We start from the raw sequence: 24,372 nt of genomic DNA on the forward strand, positions 1-24,372 counted from the left end.
AATTTGCATTTCTAATAGTTCACTGCATTCAACTGAATGAACTGCAAAAATTACAACCAAATGCTGTGGACAGCAAGAGACAGACAGATAGCTACAGCAACAAATCAATGCCTTCTGTTTGTTATGACCTGTGTCCCTAGATTCCAGGTGGAATAGATACGGAGTTCTATTTTTTAAGTAAATGGAATAGCATCTATATGAAAAGAGAAAAAATAGTACTGTTGTATCAATAAATTTAATTATTCATAAATTAAGAGCCACTGATTTTTTCTAAGCAAGGATGGATACATACCAGCACTTTGCAGGGACTACATGTGATATTAGATCTTCTTTCTCACTTTCATGTGCTGCAATCTCTACATCACTTTCTAATGCTCATTACCACTGGTAGCTGTAAATAATCAGGAGCAGTCCTAACTCATTGCTTTTTTGTGAGACTATGTACTTTTTCTTTTTACCTCCAGAGGACACTGACATCTTTGAGTCTGTGAGGAGTTAGCAGAACTGGCATTGGCTTATCTTGAAATTTCATGGCAGACTCACAGCCTTGCATACAGAAGACTGATTTCCCAAGCTAAGACTGGCCATTCCTCTTCAAAATAATACTGGTTAATCCTGTTCCTGTCCTCTTCTTATTAGACACACGTACAGATTCACGAACTTTTATTGTTGCAGCACAGAAGTATGAGATACTTTCAGTGCCTATTGCTGCAGTTTCCTCACCAATGACAACACTGAAGCATGAACTGTTGTCCATTTTATTACCCAACTCTGATGATATTGCACTTGGTCTCCCACGGCCATTGTAAGAAACACCTGATGACATTACAGTAAACAAAAACTCCATCAATTTTTCCAACTATCATATACCCTATAGATCACCTAACACCTTCATGAGCAAGTTATCTGGTTGTTAAAATAGCAGAGCACATTCTTATCAGCTTCAAGCGCATAGATAAACACATGAGCTGACAGAAGTGCCCTCAAGTCCAGGTGCAATAATATTGTGGTCGACTAATACAACAGCCTTGCAGCACTCTTAATGCATAGGGCGCCAAGTAAGCAGTGTGTCAACCTCGCTTCATAATTCCACCACCAGCAGCAGTAAAATAAGTGGCCACGAGACATCTATCCTGAGAAAGTCTATTAAGAAAGTTTCAAGAACCAGCTTTAAGTGATTATTCTGTGGATACACTGCAAACCCCTATGTACCACTCGCATAGGGCCCATGAGGATAAGTTTAGAATAAATTACTGAATGCACAGAGGCAGCCAAACTATCATTCTTCCCACACTTCATACATGAATGGAACAGAAAGAAATGCTAATAACTGGTACAATGGGATGTACTCTCTGCCATGCACCTCAACAGTGCATACTCTTAAGCAGAGTATAGATGTAGATGTAGAGTAAGATATTAAATGTTAGGCACTGAAATATGCCTTGGACCACAGTTTAATGTCCATAAAACAAAAGTCACTGAGAACACAACAGAACAACAGTTTCCCAGCCCTCCAGCAAGAGGGAAAGATCAGACTCACACAAAAGTGTCATTAGTCAGGAATAAGTGAAAAACTTGTTCGAAGGTGACAAGCAGATTAGACTTCAAATATGTAGAAAAGCCAGCCCACTACAGTACATATGACTCACATTTTCCTTCTCTTAAACTGACAGAGCCTGTGCCATTGTACAATGATCTTTGGGAAAATAAATTACTGATACTAATACTATGGGTGTTTTGTTTTTATTTTATTTTCTTTATTTAATTTTTTGTTTTTGAGCTTACAGTCGCTCAACGGCAAGGTTATCAGCACCCTTACACACATTAAAAGAAACAAATGTCGGTAAAAGTACAAAAATAGTTATCACACAGTGAGGGGAAAAACCTATAAAATCACACTCAAGCACTCTCAAATCACTCACTTTGACCTGTGCAATCACTCTATTACAAGTGCCTTAAGGCAAGGAAGAAAGGGTGAATGGTGCTATACGTGGGATTAAAACAAAAGTAAAAAGATAGAAAGACAGAGGAGCTAAAAGAAAGGCACACGGAAATGTGACTGGCTGACCACTTACAAACAACATGTGTGAGCTGCTCACACTATTAACACATTAAAAACTTCCTACCTAAACTTTTTGGAATTTAGTTGGGCAGATCACAAAACCTTTAAACTATCATCATATTTGTTCAAATGTTACTTAAAATAGGGGGCACATCTGTCGGCAAATCTGCTGCTCCCTGCTGGTCAGAAAATAAAACACAGTCTAGTAAATGTGGCACACAGTGATTTGTACACCATAAGCACCACACACTGGAGAGACCTGTCACCAGAGCTAGAAGACATGTATAACGGGGCTGTGTATTATGTGAAGATGAGTAAGGAACACCTCAACCCATTTGCGTGGGTAGGAGGTGAGCTTGACTGGACGGAGCTTGTTGTCTGTCACTTCTAGCCAGTCATCTTACCACTAATGCAGGACTCTGCACCTCAACAGTGAGATAATAGCATGCAGGGGGATAGCATACTGAAGCAACTGAGGAACACAACACACTTCCTTTGCTGCTATATCTGCCCTTTTGCAGTCTGCAATACCCACGATGCACTGGCACCCAGCAAAATAACACCTCCTTCCCCAGCCTTTGTAGCCAGAGGAGTGTGTCCTGAATATCGTGGACTACTTTAGCAGCTGCATAGAAGCAGTGCAGAGGCTAAAGGACACTCAGGGAGTCGGAACAGCCGAGGAATTTAGCAGGTGTGGCATATCATCTGCTCCAGTGCTTTCAAGATTGCAGGTAGTTCAGCTATGAATATAGTGAACACTGGAGGCAACTCAATCTGGAGGACATAATCCAGAAAAACAACAGAGCAACCAACCGAGTCCCCCAGTTTAGAGCCGGCTGTGAATACAGTTACATGCTCACGGTGCTCATTTAAAATGTTGGGAAAAAAGGGTGTTAAAAACAGAAGCTGGAGTGCAATCTCTCCTCTACTGTACTAAATCTAAAATTACTCTGGTCCTCTGAAGTAAGCAGGGTGGCAGTCAGTTAAAACCTCAGATTTGAGCTCGCACATACCCCATACCAAAAGACTCTTAACACACATTTCACACAGTCCCAAACAGCTTTGTTGCCCTTATTGTTGAAGATTGCACTGGACTAGATTTGAAAATTTCAAATTCGTCCTCTGCAGTTCCCAACAATCAGTCTTTTTTTCTCATCATGTCTAGTGTGTCTCCCTTTATGCGGGGTTCTGGGTGACTTCTCCATAACTCGCTCTTTCCTAAACCTCACCAGACCTTTTCCTTCATCCCTCTTCCTTTCCCTTAGACCCTTTTGCCAGAAGGAGTCACTGGCTCCTAAGGCTTGCACATTTCCAGAACTTTCTTTCGTATTTTCTCCTACTGTTACTTGATGATTAGATTTTTTATCAGTCCAATTACATTATATTCTCAAAAACTGATTGCTTTTGTTGATATAAGGCTTCACAATAAGTTGAATACAGAAATCTGTTACACTCCTTTGTAATGTTCCATATATCTTAGTGCCTTTGCACTTCCATTTCATCCTCCTCACATCACAATGTCATCTGCAAACATGTCTTCTGTTCAGTCTCCTCCAGATGATGATGATGTTTGGATTGTGGGGCACTCAACTCCATGGATATCAGCGCCCGTACAAATTCCCCACCTTTACTCAGTCCAATCTCGCCACTTTCAGGAATGATGATGAAATGAGGAGGACAACACAAACACCCTGTCATCCGAGGCAGGTGAAAATCTCTGACCCTGCAGGGAATCAAACCCGGGACCCTATGCTCGGGAAGCGAGAACGCGACTGTGAGACCACGAGCTGCAGACAATCTCTTCCAGATTTCTATTTAATATTCTTACAAATTTTGCCCATGACTATGACAAATAATATGGGGACAGATGCTGTCATGTTGTTCACTTCTTAAAGTAATGAGCTAAAATAAGGAAATGTTTTATGAGAACTGCAAAACTGAACAGGAATGGAGATCCTTATGTCGGGCACCCACATTTATAGCTACCTGTACATGTTCACTTTGCAGCACAGCGTAATGTGACTAGATGAATAGAAAACAGTATCTTCATCTTCACTTGCTTTAAAATTAAGATAGGTCTCTTTTAGTTTGCAATTCAGTTTTACCACAATACGGCAGGACTGGCAAGGCCATTTTTATGAGAAATTCAATCTGTGTATTGTGACACAGCAAGTTTTAATTATTCCATTTGTTATGACTTCAGCTCCCATTAATAATCAATGTTTTCACATTTGGTTTACATCTAAAAAATTATAAATGTGGTAGGTGTTGGAATATTTCAAAATGGTAGGTGTTGGAATATTTCAATATGTCAACTACCCGTTTCCAACTTAAATTCATTATGCAAGGTAATGTCTCTAATGTGCTGATTATAATGCTACACTTGGCAACTGGGAAACTAGCTATTCAGAAATTATGCTTAAGTCAAGTTCTAGTACATGACATACTAAGAAAAACACTGTGATCTAATATGTATTTCTGGGCATAGTGACACCACTAGTAATTTTGGTAATTAAACTTTTAAATAACATATTCCAAACTATGTGAAACTAATTAATTTAAATGACAACAATATTCAATTTTAGAAGTAGTTACATTTTGCAGAACAGATTTTACCTCTGTGCTTGTCAGATTCCCATATTTGCCATTGTACTTCTGTTATCCTAAGTTTTATGCACTAGGTGACGTACTTCATTAACTGTTTGAGCCATTTATTAAGATTTTTGCATAATTTACAATAATTATCAATATCGGGCTTGTATTCTCAATTAAGGTATTCTCGGCACAGATGCACAAAGTCATCGCACGACTCTTCTAAATTCCTTGAATACCACACCTTTTGTAAACGAAAATTTTAATCGATACTTATAGTCCGTTCTGAGTAGCAAAATTTAAGCTAACTATTTTTCAAATGACTGTGGAATTTCTGAAACAACAATTTGTTCACACACCTGTCTTTCTATAGTCAGATATCGCTCAAAGTCTGCAGTCCGAGCCACACCTGGTCGAGTTAACAAGAGTCTAACCATTACGTCGAGTACACTCTCGGTATTTGCTCACACAATACTTGTTTGCAAGTTGTTCATAAAAATATGTGTATCAGTATCTACGAAACCTGCACGGTCAATGTTTAAAAACTTAAAAGTGATTTCTGTAAGTAAGTTAATGTATATCTGGCTGAAATGTGTTGTGCTAGGTAGGAGGCTTAGATTGCCATTGTCAACTGAATAAGCTATTGTTAAATTTTGTTACTTTTATTAACCACTGAAGTAGTGAACTATTTGCAGTGCACTTTTATCTGGTAGATTACAAGACAGTAAGCAAACCGTGATGTTGAGCATAAAAATGAACTGTGTTCTGCGCCTCAGTTAGTTAAATATTTTATTAATAACATGTTAGGGGTACTACCGATTTTCATTAACTTAGGCTTCACTAATTTTACAATTTACCCGAGCAATTCTGCCACTGGACTCTTGGTTGTTTGTGAGCACCAACCTGATCGTAAGTGTTAATAATTTCACGAAGGTGAGAAACTGGTTATCGTCCAAATAACAGATCCTTTGAGGATAACAAAATGTTTGAAAAAGTGAAACCAAAATTGTGATGATATGTAGCTTACAGTGTTCTTTCTTGCTCTATTTTTAAGTACATTTCAAATAGTGCCACATGTATGTTGCAACCCAAGTGTCTGACAAATATATCATAAGTTTTGTTGAAACTTAAGTTGTAGTTAAAGAATGTTTCTTTTAAGTGGCTTATTCTACCTGGAGGTAACTGGTTACGTAAAAAAATATTTATGTTACAAATAGAACACAGCAGTGTTTGCACTACTTTAAAAACTAATTAAAACATTGCAAGGAAGCCTTAGTTGTGAACAACAGAGCTTCATATAGCAGACAATCTAATGTAGTGCTGTCACAATGTACACATATCAAGAACAATGAAGTTGAATAAAAATTGAATTTGCCACAGGATGTATAGCACAACAGTAACATCAAGAAGAGGCTTACGTGCCATCTGCATTGCCTTGCAGAATGTTGGCAAGGTACCTATGGAAGAGACACAACAAAATGTGAGAGACATTTGTCAGTCAGGTCATCCCTGTGTCAGTGATAAAGAAGTGTCTGCTGTTACCATGTTACTGGACAGAGATCAACACCAAATGTTTCACGAGCTGGTACAAGTGACAGAATTACTGCATATGACTGTGCTTCATATACTGAAGGAATGTCAGGGCAGGAGAAAGACTGTTTGGCAGTGGGTTCTACTCAATTTGATGGAAATGTAGAAATAGCTATGACACGAAGATGGTCATACCCATTTGCAACACTATGAATGCTAAGGAGAAGCTTTCTTATGTTGTACGATTATGCTGAATCCGACATGAGCCAAATGATATGAAACACATCTGAAACGGCAATCAAATGAATGGTGTCATTACGGGTCACTATGATAACTACAAAGTGTACAACTTTGCCTCCGCCGTTTGCCGATAGGTGACAACAACGGTAAGTATTGGTCGAAAGAAAGAGATCACAGACGTTAGGCAGCTAGCTTGGACCTCGGTCAACATGACCTCATTCAAACATTAGTTGATTTGTGTCTGCATCATAAATATGTGCTTGATTGAAAATGACAGTTTACGAGCCTAATTCTCGTCATTTGTGGGAGGTGTTACTGTTTTGTTTCAATATGAAGAAAAGAGTGACTGAGTCTCATCGAATGCTCCCAAGTACATATGGTAAGGACGTTATTAGTGAAAGAACATGTCGTGAGTGGTTTCAACGCTTCATGAACAGTGATTTTAATGTCGTAGACTGGCATAGTGGTGGAAGAGAGAATGTTTTCGAATATGCAGAATTGGAAACATTGCTGAGTGAAGACTTGCGTCAAACTCAAGAAGAATTGGCATGATTAGTGGGAGTGACACACCAAGCCATTTCAAAACGTCTCAAGGCTATGGGCACGATTCAGAAAGAAGGAACTTGGGTCCCGTGTGAGTTGAAATCAAGAAATGTTGAACGGTGTTTGTTTGTTTGTTTGCTTCAGAGCAAAAATGAAAGGATTTCTGCATCGCATTATGACCGAGCATGAAAAATGGGTTCATTATGATAACCCTAAATGCATAAAATTAACAAGGATATCCCAGCTGTTCTTCCACATTGATGGCCAAACCGAATATTCATGGCTCCAAGATCATGCTCTGCATTTGGTGGGACCAGCTCAGCATCGTGTACTATGAGATGTTAAAACCAAGTGAAACGATCATAGGTGCTCATTATCAAACACAAGTAATGTGTTTGAGCAGAGCATTAAAAGACAAATACAGCGAGAGGCATGATAAAGTGATTTTGCAGCACGACAACGCTCGACCCCATGTTGCAAAATGTACATGGAAACGTTAAAATGGGAAGTCCTACACCACCCGCCGTATTCTCCGGGCATTGCTTCCTCTGACTATCACCAGTTTAGATCAATGGTGGCTGGCCTGGCTGACCAACACTTCCGACCTCATGAAGAAGTCACAAATTCAATCAATTTGTGGGTCGGTACAAAAAGTGTACAATTTTTTCGACGTGGGCTTCGTACACTGGCCAAAAGATGGGACAAAGTAGTGGACAGCGATGGAAAATACTTTGAATGATACATGTGTAACCAATTTGTTTCATCGAAGCCTCAAATATTGGGGAAAAATGGCGGAAGCAAAGTTGTACACCTTGTAAAAGACCATCAAAACCCCAGCAATGTGAAAGTTAGTTATTCTCATGTGTGACTGTGATGGTGTTATCCTAACACATGTGATTCCCTGTCAACTGACATTTACATCCATATTCCGAAAGCCACTATATGGTTTGATGTGGGAGGGGAGGTGTCCTGTATCACTTAAAGTTATTTCCTTTCTTTTTATGTTCACAAATGGAGCGAGAACAAAACGACTGGCTTTATGTCTCCGTAAGAGCCCTAGTTTCTCTTACATCTTCGTAGTCCTTACGCAAAATGTACACTGGTGGCAGTAGCATAATTCTGCAGTCAGCTGCAAATGCCTGTTCTCCAAATTTTTTCAACAGTGCTTCGCAAAAACATCATCTACCCTCCACAGACTCCTGTTTGAGTTTGTGAAGAATCTCCATAACACTCATGTGTTCACTGAATCCAGTGGCAATATGGTAATGCTAGCAGCACCTTCTGAGCTGCTTCCATATCATCCTTTAATCTGACATGGTGGGGACCCAAAACATTACAGTAGTACCCAGGTATGGGCCGCACAAGAGTTCTGTATGCCATCTCCTTTACAGACGAGCTACACCTTCCTACAATTCTCCCAATAAACCAAAGTCAAATGTTCGTCTTCCCTACCATCATCCTTATGTGCCCATTCCATTTCATACTGTTCTTCAATGTTCTCTCTACAAATTTAATCAACACAATCTTGTCAAGCTGCACACCGCGAATGCTGTATTAGAACATTGCAGGATTGTTTTTTCTACTCATCTGTATTAGCTTACATTTTTCTACATTTAGAGCAAGCCACCACTCATTATACCAAATAGAAATTCTAAGTCATCCTGTATATTTCTACACCCACTCAACAAGGATACTTTTCTGTATATTACAGTGTCATCAACAGTCACAGATGCACTGTATTACTACTTATTTTTGGAACACAATCCCTGACCAGCTTTGAGGAAACAGTGGTGATACTTTCTGCAGAACCCACCCATAATTTTGTAGGACAATGCTTGTGCACATACAGCACACATTGTGGCCAATTTGTTCTGTCTATGTGGCTAAGAAGTGCTGCATCTACCAAGCCCCCAAAACTAAAGCCCTTGTTGACTGACATGATACTACTACTAAGGAAGGAAGCAGTTTCTAGCATTTGCTTCAGATTGTTATATGCGTTGCTTCAGATGTGTTATACACAAACCTGGTGACTACTCTGAAGGACAGTAAAACATTGAAACATGTTTTTATTCTGTATCATTTGAAAATACACACATCAAAAAGGTTTTGCATCACCTTAATTCCAAATGTTCCAGAACCTGTACAGAAAATTGGAATAGAGATCAACATAAACATCACTTCAGCCCTTTTCACTGGTCACGAAAACCATACATTGCATGTTGTACCACCATACAGCGTGACTTTCAGAGGTGGTGGTCCAGATTGCTGTTCACAACGGTACCTCTAATACACAGTAGCACGTCCTCTTGCATTGATGCATGCCTGTATTCGTCGTGGCATACGCACTATCAGTTAGAGGATGGCATTCATGTATAATACAGCCATTACGGCACTTCCATGACCACCAGCGACGTATGTCGGCCCCATATAATGCCACCCCAAAACAGCAGGGAACCTCCACCTTGCTGCACTCACTGGGCAGTGTGTTTAAGGCATTCAGTCCAACTCGGTTGCCTCTAAACACGTCTCCAACAATTGTCTGGTTGAAAGCATATTTATGCAACACTCATCCGTGAAGAGAACGTGACACCAATCCTGAGCAGTCCATTTGGTATGTTGTTGGGCCCATCTGTACCACGCTGCATGGTGTCGTGGTTGCAAAGATGGACCTTGCCATGGACGTCGGGAGTGAAGTTGCACATCAAGCCGCCAATTGCACACAGTTTGAGTCATAATACGATAATCTGTAGGTAGCGGTCATCCACTGCAGTAGCTGCCCTTGGGTGTCACAAGCGAGGCATGTCATCGACACTTTCTGTCTCACTGGCTCTCCTCCATGTCCGCACATCATCTCTTTGGTTCGCTCTGAGATGCCTGGATACTTCTCTTGCTGAGAGTCCTTCCTGGCACAATGTAACAATGCACACACGATCAAACTGTCGTATTGACCATCTAGTCACGGTTGATCTACAGACAATAGGAGGCATGTACCTCATTCCTGGTGGAATGACTGGAACTGATCGGCTGTCGGACCCTCTCCGTCTAATAGGCGCTGCTCATACATGGTTGTTTACGTCTTTGGGCAGGTTTAATGACATATCTGAACAATCAAAGGGACTGTGTCTGTGATAAAATATCCACAGTCAGCGTCTTATCTTCAGCAGTCCTGGGAACTGAGGTGATGCAAAACTCTTTTTGATGTGTGTAAACAATTGCCCCTATTAAAGTTTGAATCTTCATATAGCAATGTGCCCTGTACAAATGGAAATGGACTGGAGTCAGCAGATAGTAGGAATCAGACATACCTACATTGTGGACGACATAGCGTGCCATGCGCACCACCTCTGAGTGAGGTGGCGGGCCAGTGCCCATCACCTGCTGCTGGTAGAGAGTAGCGTACTCCTGGTACTTCTCCGCAGCGTACGCATGCCCGTCCCACGGCTTGCCGGGATAGCCGTAAAACTTGTCAGCAGAAGCCACTGCCACCAGGATGGCAATCAGCAGGCAGCATGCCGTGTGGGCTGCCATTGTCTGGAAAAGCAACCGTCTTATGAAATGAGGCACAGATATCTTAGCTAAAAATTTAGATCCTTATACTACAATGAAGAGTACAGTGTGCATCATCTCAAAAGGCAGACAAACTTTGAACTGTTCTGTGCGTGCCACTACACTAACCATCTGCAGGTAATGAAATGTATGAAAGTATCTAAAATATAAACAAGATTTTTTCTTTCTCAGTGTCTACAGTTGATAGGACTGGGCCCATGTTTCTGGTATCCTTTGAAGGGGTGCATTAGGAGTGGGAAGAGCTAGCCCCTCCACACTTCCAACCTGTTCATCAATAAAGCTCATGATGCACCCCTTCATTGCGCAATGCATAATTATAAAATTTCTTGGTCGTGAAGGTGTTCAGGTGATGGAAATCTTTCAGAGATTGACTGCACAGTTCAGAGACAAAACATTGTCAAGGACTCATGTGTGTGTCTGGCATAAAGAATTCAATGAAGAATGAAATGAGTAGAGAATCAGGAACACCATTACCATCCTCAGGCCAGTATAATGGACGGAACGTTTACACGGTTTGAGACAGATTTGAAGAAGGTTGATGGACGAGTGTGTCCGCAACTGCAGAACAGGCACAAAAAAGTTACGGGAGCTGTCGAGTGATGATCACAAATGCCAAAATTCCATAAAGTTTGTGCCAGATGTGTCCCTTGCATTATGATCACAGATCCGAAGTTGAGACATTTGGAGGTCTGTCAGAGGCTTACAGCAAGTTTGTGAAGGAAGGTGATGCATTTTTGAGTTGGGTCATCGCCTGGGATGAATGTTGGTCCACCACTTCACTCCTGAGTCCAAAAAAGCCAGTATGAAGTGGAAGAGGAAAGGGGAGACAGCTGCAGTGAAAACAAAGACTTGGCTGCCAACTGGTAATCATTTTCTTACACCGGCGAGGCATTTTGCTCATCAATTTTTTGCATGAGCTATGCACAATTGATGCTGTCGAACCTGGTTAGGAGTGCATATCACCACAAAAGGCAAAACTAAACAATTGGGAGGCCATAATTCTCCATGTCAATGCCAAGCCCCATACTGCAGCTCTAACGGTCTCCAAACAACAGGAAACACAACTCAATCCTCCTTCCTGCAGCCCAGACCTATCACCCTGCAATTTTTGTTTCTTTCGGTCACTTGAAGAAGCTCTGGGACACCAACAATTTGAAGATGAAATGGGCATGGAGGGATTCATTTGCAACTGGCTCCTGACACAGCCATTTCCATTCTACGATGTTGGGATAAAGAATCGTCCTTCTTGTTATGAAAAACATTTCTAATTGAGTAAACTAGCAGAAAAATAAATTATATTTGCCTTTTACTATTTTTTAAATAAAATCACATTTATATTTGATTCACCTTCAGCGTCTCCTTGACACTGTGAGCAATGCTGGATAGTAACAACTGCTTTTCTATGCAGACAGCTATGTTAGCACACTTCATTGCTATCTGCAGTAACACACTGTAAGGTGGTTCCGCCTCCTCTCCCCTTTTGTTTGTTCATTTGTTCACTCATTTGTTCATTGCTGTTCCACAGATCGCATCAGAATGGAAACCTTCAGGGGCGTCTAATGAATCGAGGTGTACACTACAATATCGCAAAGACATCATAAAAAGTTGATAGGTCAACTGCATTAACAATGAACTATCACTACGCTGCGTAATGCTGTTCATACTACTGCCTTCTGAATTTAATAAAGTAAATTAGTAAGAATCTGCTATTCTGGATAAAAATGAGCTGCCGCCTCAATTTTACTGTACAGCTTTTGTTTAGCTGCTATTAGTAGCTCATCATTTACTTGACCACAAAGAAACTGTATAGCACAAATAACTCATCTAAAGCAACATGTAGAGAGAGGGTTTGAAAGGAGAAAGATCACTGGAGTGACATTTATTGACCTTTCATCAGCTTACATAGTGGCAGCTTGTTATCATGAGCTAATGTGCTACAACACACCGTAACCATTGCACTAAACTTATGCCACCTCTCTTTCAATGTGAGCCAGAAATCGCACTAACATTATGCCGTTCTCTTTGAATGCATACTAGTAAGCAAATAAAACACACAAAAACCATGTTTTGTTGAGCTCTCCATACAGTAACTAAAAACCAGTGTTGACAGCTGAAATGGTGGTCAGCCACACTACTATCAATTCATAAAAGGGATGCAGCTGTCTTTTTTGACTGTGAACACTCTGATGTGATGTCATCCATTCTGGCACTATGAGTGCTTTGTTTCCCACACCATCAAGTCACCACTTGATATAGTGCAAGAGTAGAGTGGTCATGTGCACTGACTGGCAATTTGCTGTCTCTGGGTCAATTCCCACTCCTACCACATTTTTTTTCTTCTTTTGTTTTCCTCGTAATATTAACAATTAAGTATATGCACACATAGTCTAGAGGTAACATCTTTGTTCGCTAATCAAAATGTCCTCAGTCCCGGGTTCAAAGCCTGCTGCGACCGCTTAAATTTTGAATAATGATCAGCATTTGTGGCCAAAGACTGCCAGCATAAGATCATCCATATTTTGCCAACAGCCTTGTCAAAGAGGACAGAGGAGCGGACAGAGGTTCAAAGCACTCTCTTCCCCTTGGGGTGGGTCACTGCCCATAAAGGCAAAAGAATCAGGAATGGTCAATGGCATGAGCATGCAGAAGACAATGAAGACCACTGCACTAAAGACATGTAATGAGTATCCACAGGACATCTGGCATGTAATTGGAAAAGTGTCATGATGCTCTCTCCATTGCAAAAGATTTCGCAACAGCCCCCCAATTGGATCTCAAAGAGGGGATTGCGAAGGGGGAAGTGACCACGAGGAAAAGACTGAATAACAAGATAATGCTCCAAGAGTTGGGGCAGGGAATGTCAAGAGTTTGAATGTGCTATGGAAGCTTAAAAATCTGCAGACGGTAATGCAAAGGCTAATATAAATACAGTGGGGTCGATGAAGTGAAATGGAAAGAAGACATGAGTACAGGGTAATATCAATAGCAGCATAAAATTGTTTAACAGGAGAAGGGTTTGTTCTGAATAGGAATAGAGAACAGAGAGTGTGTTACTGTGAACATTTCAGTGATAGAGTTGTTCTCATCAGAATTGACAGCAAACCAACAGTGACAACAATAGTTAAGGTATGCATGTTGACTTTGCAAACTGAAGATGAAGAGACAGAGAAGATACTGAATGTGTACCTCATTACATAATGGGAGATGAAAATCTAATAGTCATGGTGACTGGAATATGGTGTAGTGGAAGGAATAAAAGAAAGGGTTACAGGAGAATATGGGCTTGATACTAGAAATGAGAGAGGATAAAGACTAATTGAGTTCTGTAGCAAATTCCCGCAATTAATGGCGAATAATCTGTTGAATGTATGAATGTATGAATATCAAGAGCTCAGATGGCAATCCAGTTCTAAGCAAAGAAGGGAAGGCAGAAAGGTGGAAGGAGTATATAGAAGGTTTTTACAAGGGCGATGTACTTGAGGACAATATTATGGAAATGGAAGAGGATGTAGATGAAGACAAAATGGGAGGTAAGATACTGCGTGAAGAGTTTGACAGAGCACTGAAAGACCTGAGTCGAAACAAGGCCCCCGGAGTAGACAACATTCCATTAGAACTACTGACGGCCTTGGGAGAGCCAGTCATGACAAAACTCTACCAGCTGGTGAGCAAGATGTATGAGACAGGTGAAATACCCTCAGACTTCAAGAAGAATATAATAATTCCAATCCCAAAGAAAGCAGGTGCTGACAGATGTGAAAGTTACCAAACTATCAGTTTAATAAGTCACAGCTGCAAAATACTAACGCGAATTCTTTACAGGCGAATGGAAAGACTGGTAGATGCGGACCTCGGGGAGGAACAGTTTGGATTCCGTCGAAATGTTGGAACACGTGAGGCAATACTGACCTTACGACTTATCTTAGAAGAAAGATTAAGAAAAGGCAAACCTACGTTTCTAGCATTTGTAGACTTAGAGAAAGCTTTTGACAATGTTGACTGGAATACTCTCTTTCAAATTCTGAAGGCGGCAGGGGTAAAATACAGGGAGCGAAAGGCTATTTACAATTTGTACAGAAACCAGATGGCAGTCATAAGAGTCGAGGGGCATGAAAGGGAAGCAGTGGTTGGGAAAGGAGTGAGACAGGGTTGTAGCCCCTCCCCGATGTTATTCAATCTGTATATTGAGCAAGCAGTAAAGGAAACAAAAGAAAAATTTGGAGTAGGTATTAAAATTCATGGAGAAGAAATAAAAACTTTGAGGTTCGCTGATGACATTGTAATTCTGTCAGAGACGGCAAAGGACTTGGAAGAGCAGTTGAACGGACTGGACAGTGTCTTGAAAGAAGGATATAAGATGAACATCAACAAAAGCAAAATGAGGATAATGGAATGTAGTCAAATTAAATCGGGTGATGCTGAGGGAATTAGATTAGGAAATGAGACACATAAAGTAGTAAAGGAGTTTTGCTATTTAGGAAGTAAAATAACTGATGATGGTCGAAGTAGAAAGGATATAAAATGTAGACTGGCAATGGCAAGGAAAGCGTTTCTGAAGAAGAGAAATTTGTTAACATCGAATATAGATTTATGTATCAGGAAGTCGTTTATGAAAGTATTTGTTTGGAGTGTAGCCATGTATGGAAGTGAAACATGGACGATAACTAGTTTGGACAAGAAGAGAATACAAGCTTTCGAAATGTGGTGCTACAGAAGAATGCTGAAGATTAGATGGGTAGATCACGTAACTCAATGAGGAGGTATTTAATAGGATTGGGGAGGAGTTCGTGGCACAACTTGACCAGAAGAAGGGATCGGTTGGTAGGGCATGTTTTGAGGCATCAAGGGATCACAAATTTAGCATTGGAGGGCAGCGTGGAGGGTAAAAATCGTAGAGGGAGACCAAGAGATGAATACACTAAGCAGATTCAGAAGGATGTAGGTTGCAGTAGGTACTGGGAGGTGAAGCAGATTGCACAGGATAGAGTAGCATGGAGAGCTGCATCAAACCAGTCTCAGGACTGAAGACAACAACAACAACAATCTGTTCAACAATCACAACAGGAGGAGGTATAAATGGAAAAGTCAGTTAGTGATGAAGAGCAGGTTGAAGCTTAAGAAACTGTTCAGAAAGAATCACTATACAAAGAAGTACTAAGGAATGAAGAGATACGCTTTAAGTTCTCTACGCTATACATACTGCAACAAGGAAAAGCTCAGTAGACAGTTTAGTTGAAGAGAAATGGACATCTCTAAAAAGGTCACTCACAGAATATGGCAAAAAAAAAATAGATACAAAGAATGTAACTGTAAAGAAACCATGGGTAACAGAATAAATACTTCAGCTGATTGATGAAAGAAGGAAGAACAAAAACGTTCAGAGAAATTCAGGAATACAGAAACACACGTTGCTGAGGAATGAAATAAAAAGGAAGTGCAGGTAAGCTTAGACAAAATAGCTGCATGAAAAATGTGAAGAAATTGAAAAAGAAATTGTTGTTGGAAGTACTAACTCAGTATACAGGAAAGTCAAAACAACCCTCAGTGACATCAAAAGCACGGACTTTCAGAAAAACATCATCCACACAATCACAAGATTGCAAAAGCTGACAAATGCAAGAGTTATCATACAATCAGCTTAACAGCTCATGCATCCAAATTTCTGACAAAAATAATATGCACAAGAATGGAAAACTGAACTGAGGATGTGTTAGAGAACGGTCAGCTTGGATTTTGGAAACATAAAGGCACCAGACAGGCAATTGTGACACTGTGGTTCATAATTGAAGCAAGACTAAAGAAAAATCAAGAGACATTCACATGACTTCGACACGTCATGTGAATGTGTCTTGATTTTTCATTAGTCTTGCTCCAATTATGAACCACAGTGTAACAATTGCCTGGAAAAAGCGTTTGACAGTGTCAAATGGTGCAAGATGTTAGAAATTCTGAGGAAAAAAGAGGTAAGCTATAGAGAAAGCCAGAATTTCTTTGCGTTTTGTGAAGTATCATTGAATAATATTCTGCTATGGTAGTCATTGAAGGCATTATGCATCGCTCTCTTGACAGCCAAATGCATTTCATTCAACATCTCTTTATTTATAGCCCAATGCTTTGTTTTACACCTATTATGCAGAAGTCTCTGTTTTTGTAGAAGTTCCTTCACAGTTACTGTTTACCATGGAGATTCTCTCCCATTATGAGCTGCTCTACTGGGTACATATTATCCAGTGTGTGGTCAAATACTCTTTTTTTAAAATTCCTCTACAAACCTCTATACTGTGCTGAAAGTTTCAAATTCCTCATCACATATGTTTTACTGATTTTTTATCTAGTTTACTGAATACATACATCTTTCTGCTTGTTTTATCTGTCCTTTATACTTTGGTAATCATTGTTGCCACGACTGTGTCATGATCACTGGTACCAGTTTTGATGTGGACTTCTTCAGGGGTATCAGGTCTAGGTTGCAATTAGATCCAATATATTTCCATCGTGAGTGGGGTTCCAAACTGTCTGAGGTGGTTTTCAAAGAAGGCATTTAGTACTGTTTCAGAGGTTGTCTTATTCACCCACCAGTAAAAAAACTGTAATTTTCCCAATTGCTTGTTGGATGAGTCAAGTTTCCACCAATGATTGCATTATGATAGGGGAACTAACATCCAAGCAAACAGGTTTTCTCTAGAGTTTTTGGTTACATTAGGAGATGAGTAGTGGTTGATAGGAGGACCCAATCATCATTTTATGCCCATCCCTGATACTGAATCTTGCCCAAACAATCTCACATGCAGCTTCAAATTGTATCTCAGTAGATTTGAGTTCCTTGTCTGCTCTGTGAAAAATACTCCACCATAATTTTCCATTTGCTGATCCTTTCGATATGCACAGAAATCTCACTGCTATCAATTTTAGATTTCAACCAGCTTTCTGTACCTAGTACTATGTGGGCTTCACTGCTTCACATAGGTTCATTAGTGGGTAAAGCAGGTGGTAGACTTCAGTTTCTTAGTAGAACATGGGGGAAGTGCACTCAGTCTACAAAGGAGCTTGCTTACAAATAATTTGTGTGACTGGTTCTAGAATACTGCTCAAGGGCGTTGTTCCCATACCATATAAGACTAACAGAGGATTTTTTGAGTCATCAGTCCTCCGACAGATTTAATGCAGTCCACCCCGAACACTTCTCCTGTACCAGTCTCTTCATTTCAGAGTAGCACTTGCAACCTATGTCCTCCATTATTTTCTGGATGCATTCCAATTTCTGTCTTCTTCTGCAGTTTTTATCCTCTACAGCTTGCTCTAGAACCATGGAAGTTACTCCCTGATGTCTTAACAGACGTCCTACCACCCTGTCCCATCTGCTTGTCAGCGTTTTCCATATATTCCTTTCCTCACCGATTCTGCGCAGAACCTCTTCATTTCTTAACTTATCAATGCACCTAATTTTCAATGCACTTCTGTAGTACCACATCTCAAATACTTCGAGTCTCTTCTGTTCCATTTTTCCCACAGTCCATGCTTCACCTCCTCACAACACTTTGCCCCAAATGTATATTCTCAGAAATTTCTTGCTCAAATTAAGGCCTACGTTTGATACTAGTACTCTTGGGCAGGAATGCCACTGCTAGTCTACTTCATGATAACCAATCCTGATGTTTAGTTTCTCACTGTTCTCATATCTGCTACTTCTAATTAATTTCATCTTTCTTTGATTTACTCTCAATTCATACTTTGTACTTGTTAGACTGTTCATTTCATTCAACAAATTATGTAATTCTTCTTCACTTTTGCTGAGGATAGCAATGCCATCAACAAAACTTATCATTTATATCCTTTCACCTTGAATTTTAATTCTGCTCTTGAATCTACATTTTATTTCCGTCATTGCTGCTGTGGTGTATAGATTGCACAGTAGGGGCAAAAGACTAAATCCCTGTCTTACACTCCTTTTAATCCAAGCACTTCATACTTGGTCTTTCACTCTTATTATTCCCTCTTGGTCCTTGGTACACATTGTATAGCAACTGTCTTTCCCTACAGTGTACCTCTTTTTTCCTCATAATTACTAACATCTTGCTCCATTTGACATTCTCAAACACTAGACAACATTCCATTAGAATTTCTAAAAATATTGGGAGAAGTATCAACAAAAAGACTATGATGTAAGAGAGTCTGGTGATATACTATCTGACTTTCAGAAAATCATCATCCATACAATTCACAAGGTTGCAAGAGCATACAAATGTAATAAGTATCGCACAATCAGATTAACAGCTCATTCATCCAAGTTGTCAACAAGAATAACATGCAGAAGAATGGAAAAGATAATTGAGGATGTGTTAGATGGTGAACAGTTTGGCTTAAGGAAACTTAAAGATACCAGAGAGGCAATGCTGATGTAGTGGTTGATAATGGAAGAAAGATTAAAGAAAAATAAAGACATACTCACATGACTTGTTAACTTTAACTGAATTTCCTACAGAGGTATTCCTTATTACAGTATCTATAGCCTCAGAGAACTTAAAGCATACATCTTCATTCCTTAGTACTTACATATCAAACTTCTTTGCACACTGATTCGTCCTGACTAATCTCTTAAACCTCAACCTACTCTTCGTTACGACTATATTGTGATCCAAGTCTATATCTGCTCCTGGGTATGTCTTATAATCCAATATCTGATTTTGGAATCTCTGCCTGACCATGATGTAATCTAGCTTAAATCCTCCCTTATCTCCTGGCCTTTTCCAAGTATACCTTCTTCTCTTGTATTTCGTATCACTCGGTGAAATTTATTGCAGAACTCAATCTTTCTCCTCTCTGGTACCAAGCCCATATTCTCCAGTAAACCTTTCTTCTACTTCTTCCCCTACAACCACATTCCTTCCCCCATGAGTATTAGATTTTCATCTCCATTTAGATACTGAATTATCTGTTCAACATCCTCAAATACTTTCTCTACCTCTTCATCTTCAGTTTGCGTTACCAGCATTTATACCTGAGCTAAAGGTGGTGTTGGTATGCCATTGACTCTTGATGAAAATAACAATCACTGAACTGTTCACAGTAACACACTTTCTGCCCTATCTTCCTATTCATAACGAATTCTACTCCCGTTAATATCACTTTATGCCACTGTTGATATTACCCTGTATGCCTCGCCAACCCCAACTAAATCTAGAATGATCCTTTGCATTTCCTTTTTCAGATTTTCTACCTTCCATACCATGTTCAAACTTCTGGCATTCCATGCCCCGACTCATAGAATGTTATCCTTTTGTTGGCTATTCAATCTTTCTCTCGTGGTGAACTCTTCCGTGTCAGTTCCCTCTTAGAGATCTGGAACCTTTTGCCAATGGAGAGACCATCATGACTTTTCTTCAATTACAAACCACATGTCCTGTGGATGAACATTATGTGCCTTTAATGCAGTGGTCTTCATTGCCTTCTTCATCATCATGTCATTGATCATTGCTGATCCTTTTGCCTTTAGGGGCAGTTTCCAACCCTAAGGGTAAAAGAGTGTCTTTAACTTCTGACAATGCCTCCATCCTCTTTGACATGGCTGTGGCTGAATAAGAGGTGACTTCTTATGCCAGAACGTCTACGGCAACCATTACTGACAATTTTTATTCAAAATCTAAGTTAAATCTGGCAGTAGGCATAAAAAATTGTCCAATATTGTACTGAATGCTTTCACAGAAAATTATTTCAAACATTTAGTTCAGAAGCCTACTCAAAGCATAAATGATTAAAAAACATACTTGACCCACTAGCAACATGTAATCCTGAACAAATAGAGAGGATACGACAGATGCAGGGATTGGTGACCACAAGGCAGTTATATCAGGACTGAATACCGTAATATCCAAAGCTACCAAAAATAAATACTTCCCTCTTTCCTGATGAAGCAACCGTGGGTTGCGAAAGCTTGAATTTTGTGTGTGTGTTTGTGTGTCTACCAACATGCCAGCACTCTCGTTTGGTAAGTTAAATCATCTTTATTAAAATTCACTGTATGCCTATCTAAGGTATGTCTCCACTCTTTCCGATCTAACTATGTTTAAGTGGAGACCAGATGTGGTATGAATTCAAAGAAATTGTACCAATAGCAGTTGAGAGATATATACCACATAAATTAATAAGCAATGGTACTGATCCTCCTGGTACACTAAATGGGTCAGAACACTCTTGCACAAGCAACGAAAAAAGAATGCCAAATTTAAAGGAACCCAAAATCCACAAGATTGGCAAAATTTTACAGAAAATCGAAGTTTAGCAGGAACTTCAAAGCAAGATGCTTTTAATAGTTTCCAAAACAAATCTCTGCCTTGAAATTTGGCAGAAAGCCCAAAGAGATCCTGGTCAAATATAAAGTACACCAGTGGCAAGATGCAATCAATATCTTTCCTGCGTGATAACAATGATTATGACATGCCACTAAATCTGAGTTGTTAAGCACAGTTTTCTGAAACTCATTCACCAAAGAGGACAAAGTAAATATTCCAGAATTCAAATCTAGAACAACTGCCAACATGAGTACAATGCACTCATCAAAAGATCTGTACGTGACTAGAAAGTTGCAAGTCACACCAATACCCAAGAAAGGAAACAGGAGTAATCCACTGAACTACAGACCCATATCTTAGACGCAGATATCCTTGGTGCAATGAAGCAGCCTAAATTACTTAATAAAGGCAAGGCTTCTGGTACAAATGGCATACCAGTCAGGTCCCTTTCAGAGTACGCTGATACAATAGCTCCATATCTAACAACTATATATAACTGCTCGCTCATCAAAAGATCTGTACGTGACTAGAAAGTTGCAAGTCACACCAATACCCAAGAAAGGAAACAGGAGTAATCCACTGAACTACAGACCCATATCACTGATGCTGATTTGCAGTAGGGTTTTGAAACATTATGTGTTCAAACATACTGAACTATCTTGAAGAAAACGATACATTGACTAATAGCACGGATTCAGGAAAAATCTTTCTTATGAAACACAAGTAGCTCTCTGTTCTCAAAAAGTAATGAGTGCTATTGACTGGTGTTGTCAAATTGATAACCAATAATTGGTTTTAAAACTTATGTAGGCCTATAGAGATAAGAATTAAAATGAAGACATAGGGAGAACAGGTAGAGAAACAAGTCTACAAAACACCCATACCAGAAGACAGGAGCAATCAGGTAATTGACCATCTGCTAGCCACCAATGGCTAACTTAGCTCTGGACAGAGCAGCAGAAAAGGGGTGTATATGTAGTGCAAGAAAATGACTGAAATATGCAAAACAGAATAACTTCAGGTGTGGCAGGCACATAGAGATGAAGATTAGCTCAAAGCAGAGACAGGACAACCACCTAAGCTCTTCATCATTTTGTGCATACCACTGACACAGGCAAAAACCCACACAAGTTTTATTTCAGAGGCTATTATTTTGATACGTGAAATATAAACTTCAGGTATTCGGGGAGTCAAAATTCTAGAATTTAAAAAAAAAAAAAAAACACTTTCTTAGATATCTAAGATCAAACTTTTGAATTACTACTCTGATACTTCATGCAAATGGACTAACTATACCTTATGAATATCATGCTGCATAGATTGGCTATTTTAAAACCAATTCTTCTCTACAAAGCTCCACAAAAAGCTAACACATAATGCAGCAAACACTAAAACTCAACAGGCACAAAATTAGGAGTGACTTGCAAAAACAGCATTCAGAGAGAATTCATAAAAGAAAAATACTAACACTGGTATCAAACAAAGACCATAAGATATGTAAATGAAATCAACAAAATGTTCAAGTACCACATCATAATTCCTTGAAGGGCAAAATGCTTTATGTTTAAATCATTTCCTTACCTAAGATCCTTTAAAGTATTTGAAAATCAATGTTTCTTTATTTCTTCATTCAACTGTGTACCATCAGCTGATTATGGCATGTGACCATCAACAAGTGCACCAAGCTCAAAGCATCCTCTTAATTTCCCAGCTACTGCAACAGCACGGTTGTGTAAACAAAGTCTCTAACACATGCTCTGCATCATTCTCTATGTAAGTTGAGATAACACCTGAACAATTACAAGTACACAGTGTTAATGGTGAAGCAATTAACAAATATATAGCCTCACACAGGAATGAAATGTGGGCATGTGCTGATTTAATCGATGTTTGTTACAGCTTCCAGTGTGGAGAGTCTTTGCCCAAATACTGTATTTTAAGTGGAATATATTTGCTAATTTCTACACCATTAGTACAGTATGCACTTAGAATCTTTACGTTGTTTGTTTAACTTATTTTGAGTGATGCAGTGTATGTGAGGCATACTTTATACCTACATCGGTCTCATGGCTGTGAAGTGCAGATAGACCTCTAATCTTTGAATCATTTGGTAATGATCACATGCCTGAAAAAGCTATCAGTCCACAAGTGCATGTTGAAATAAAAGGGGCACTTTATTTCAAAAATATCAAAACAGCTCAAAGTGATAAAATGCTTAAATAAGCTATTAGTCTGCAAGTGAATACTGAAATAAAAGTGAACCTCCATTCTAAACATTTTAGAAAGCTCAACGCGATAAAATGGTTTTGACCATCAAAACGTTTACCAAAGTATCACATACACATTCTGTAACAGTACGAGAGAAACGTTTTTTGACAGAAAAACTAGAATTAGCTTTGGAAAAAAAGTTCTAAAGTGTTTTACTGTTTCAGTCACTCACCAGCTCTGCAGTATGTAAAGCTAAGAAACTGAGGATAAGACACAGAACAGATTATTTAAAGGACTCTAATAATGGGATACTAGCTTCGTGTAATTGGGAGATGAAATTAATTGAGCTACATACTGCAGCCAGATGGAGCCTGCACACATGCTAACTGGCTTACCTCAGTTCAAAAGTATTAAAGAATGATTAACGATTTCAAGTAACGACGTGAGATGAAACTACTTTCTGTGAATGGAATCAGCCCTTACCAAATGTTTAACTGTTATGCCTATACTGATTCTTAAGTTCGTGGGCTACTTAAAAAAAAAATGGTAGTTTTCGATATTCGTGATGAGAGATGCAATAGATTTTCAGAGTGGCGATATAATGAAGGGAAAAAATTGGCCAAATTGCATTTAGAAGCGCAATAACATTATATCATAATGAAAACTTTTCAATAGCCTATCTGTTAAATCATTTCTCAAGCTTGTCATGATATGCCATGTGAGCCTTATCCACAAGTAAACGTAAATATAAATATTTCAGCAAGATCATCATTATGTTAACTTTTTGCGTAAAGGTAATATTGAACTGACAGATTTCTTAGTTCTCTCGGTACTCGACTCAAATGCATGGAATTTTTTTTAAAAGACGACGTATGCGAAAATCTGGGAAATGTACTCACTTTCTACTGAGCTGTTCCAGTACCGTCAACCTTCCTCTCCGAAACTCGCGCTAGGAATGCTATCACACTGCGTAAACAGCTCGAATAAAGAAACTCACCAGCCAAGTGCGTCAGTAGTGGGGGATCTCTGCATCTCGGCGCAAATAAAAAAAACTCAACAGCTGATTCAGGGGGCTCGCCTTGGCAGCCATTGCTACTGTATTTTTGCGCGCTCGATCTGAATTAGAAACTGTAAAGCCTACACGAGTACACCATTGTTGGTTGTCATAAGTAGTTCTACTGCAGCAGGATTCCCTTTCTTTTAATATTAGTGTCTTATTCGCGCTTGACCTCTCATTTTTCATTGAAGAAACACTTTTTCTGTTCCTTAAGCTACATTATTTCTTTGTGTAAGGTTTACATGCTATAGGTTTAGAAGCAGCTTCATTTTCAGGCGACTTGA

At 39.4% G+C, this 24,372-nt stretch overlaps 1 protein-coding gene across 2 annotated transcripts in view; it reads right to left on the reverse strand.

Moving 5' to 3' along the window:
• The window catches only part of LOC126293672 (protein CREG1), a 45,442-nt gene extending 21,308 nt beyond the window's left edge, over positions 1–24,134 (reverse strand). Inside the window, exons 1-2 of one of the 2 annotated variants that reach the window (XM_049986964.1) lie at positions 24,029–24,134; positions 10,273–10,498 (exon numbers count right to left, since the gene is read on the reverse strand). In XM_049986964.1, the coding sequence (XP_049842921.1) occupies positions 10,273–10,495 (223 nt within the window). In that variant the 5' untranslated portion in view covers positions 10,496–10,498; positions 24,029–24,134. Of the gene's footprint in view, positions 1–10,272; positions 10,499–23,930 lie in introns of both variants that reach the window. The other variant, XM_049986963.1, reaches the window with a different exon arrangement.
• Between the last annotated feature and the right edge of the window lie 238 nt (positions 24,135–24,372).

The sequence above is a fragment of the Schistocerca gregaria genome, chromosome 10 (assembly GCF_023897955.1).
Source record: "Schistocerca gregaria isolate iqSchGreg1 chromosome 10, iqSchGreg1.2, whole genome shotgun sequence".
In the NCBI taxonomy this organism is placed as follows: Eukaryota; Metazoa; Arthropoda; class Insecta; order Orthoptera; family Acrididae; genus Schistocerca; species Schistocerca gregaria.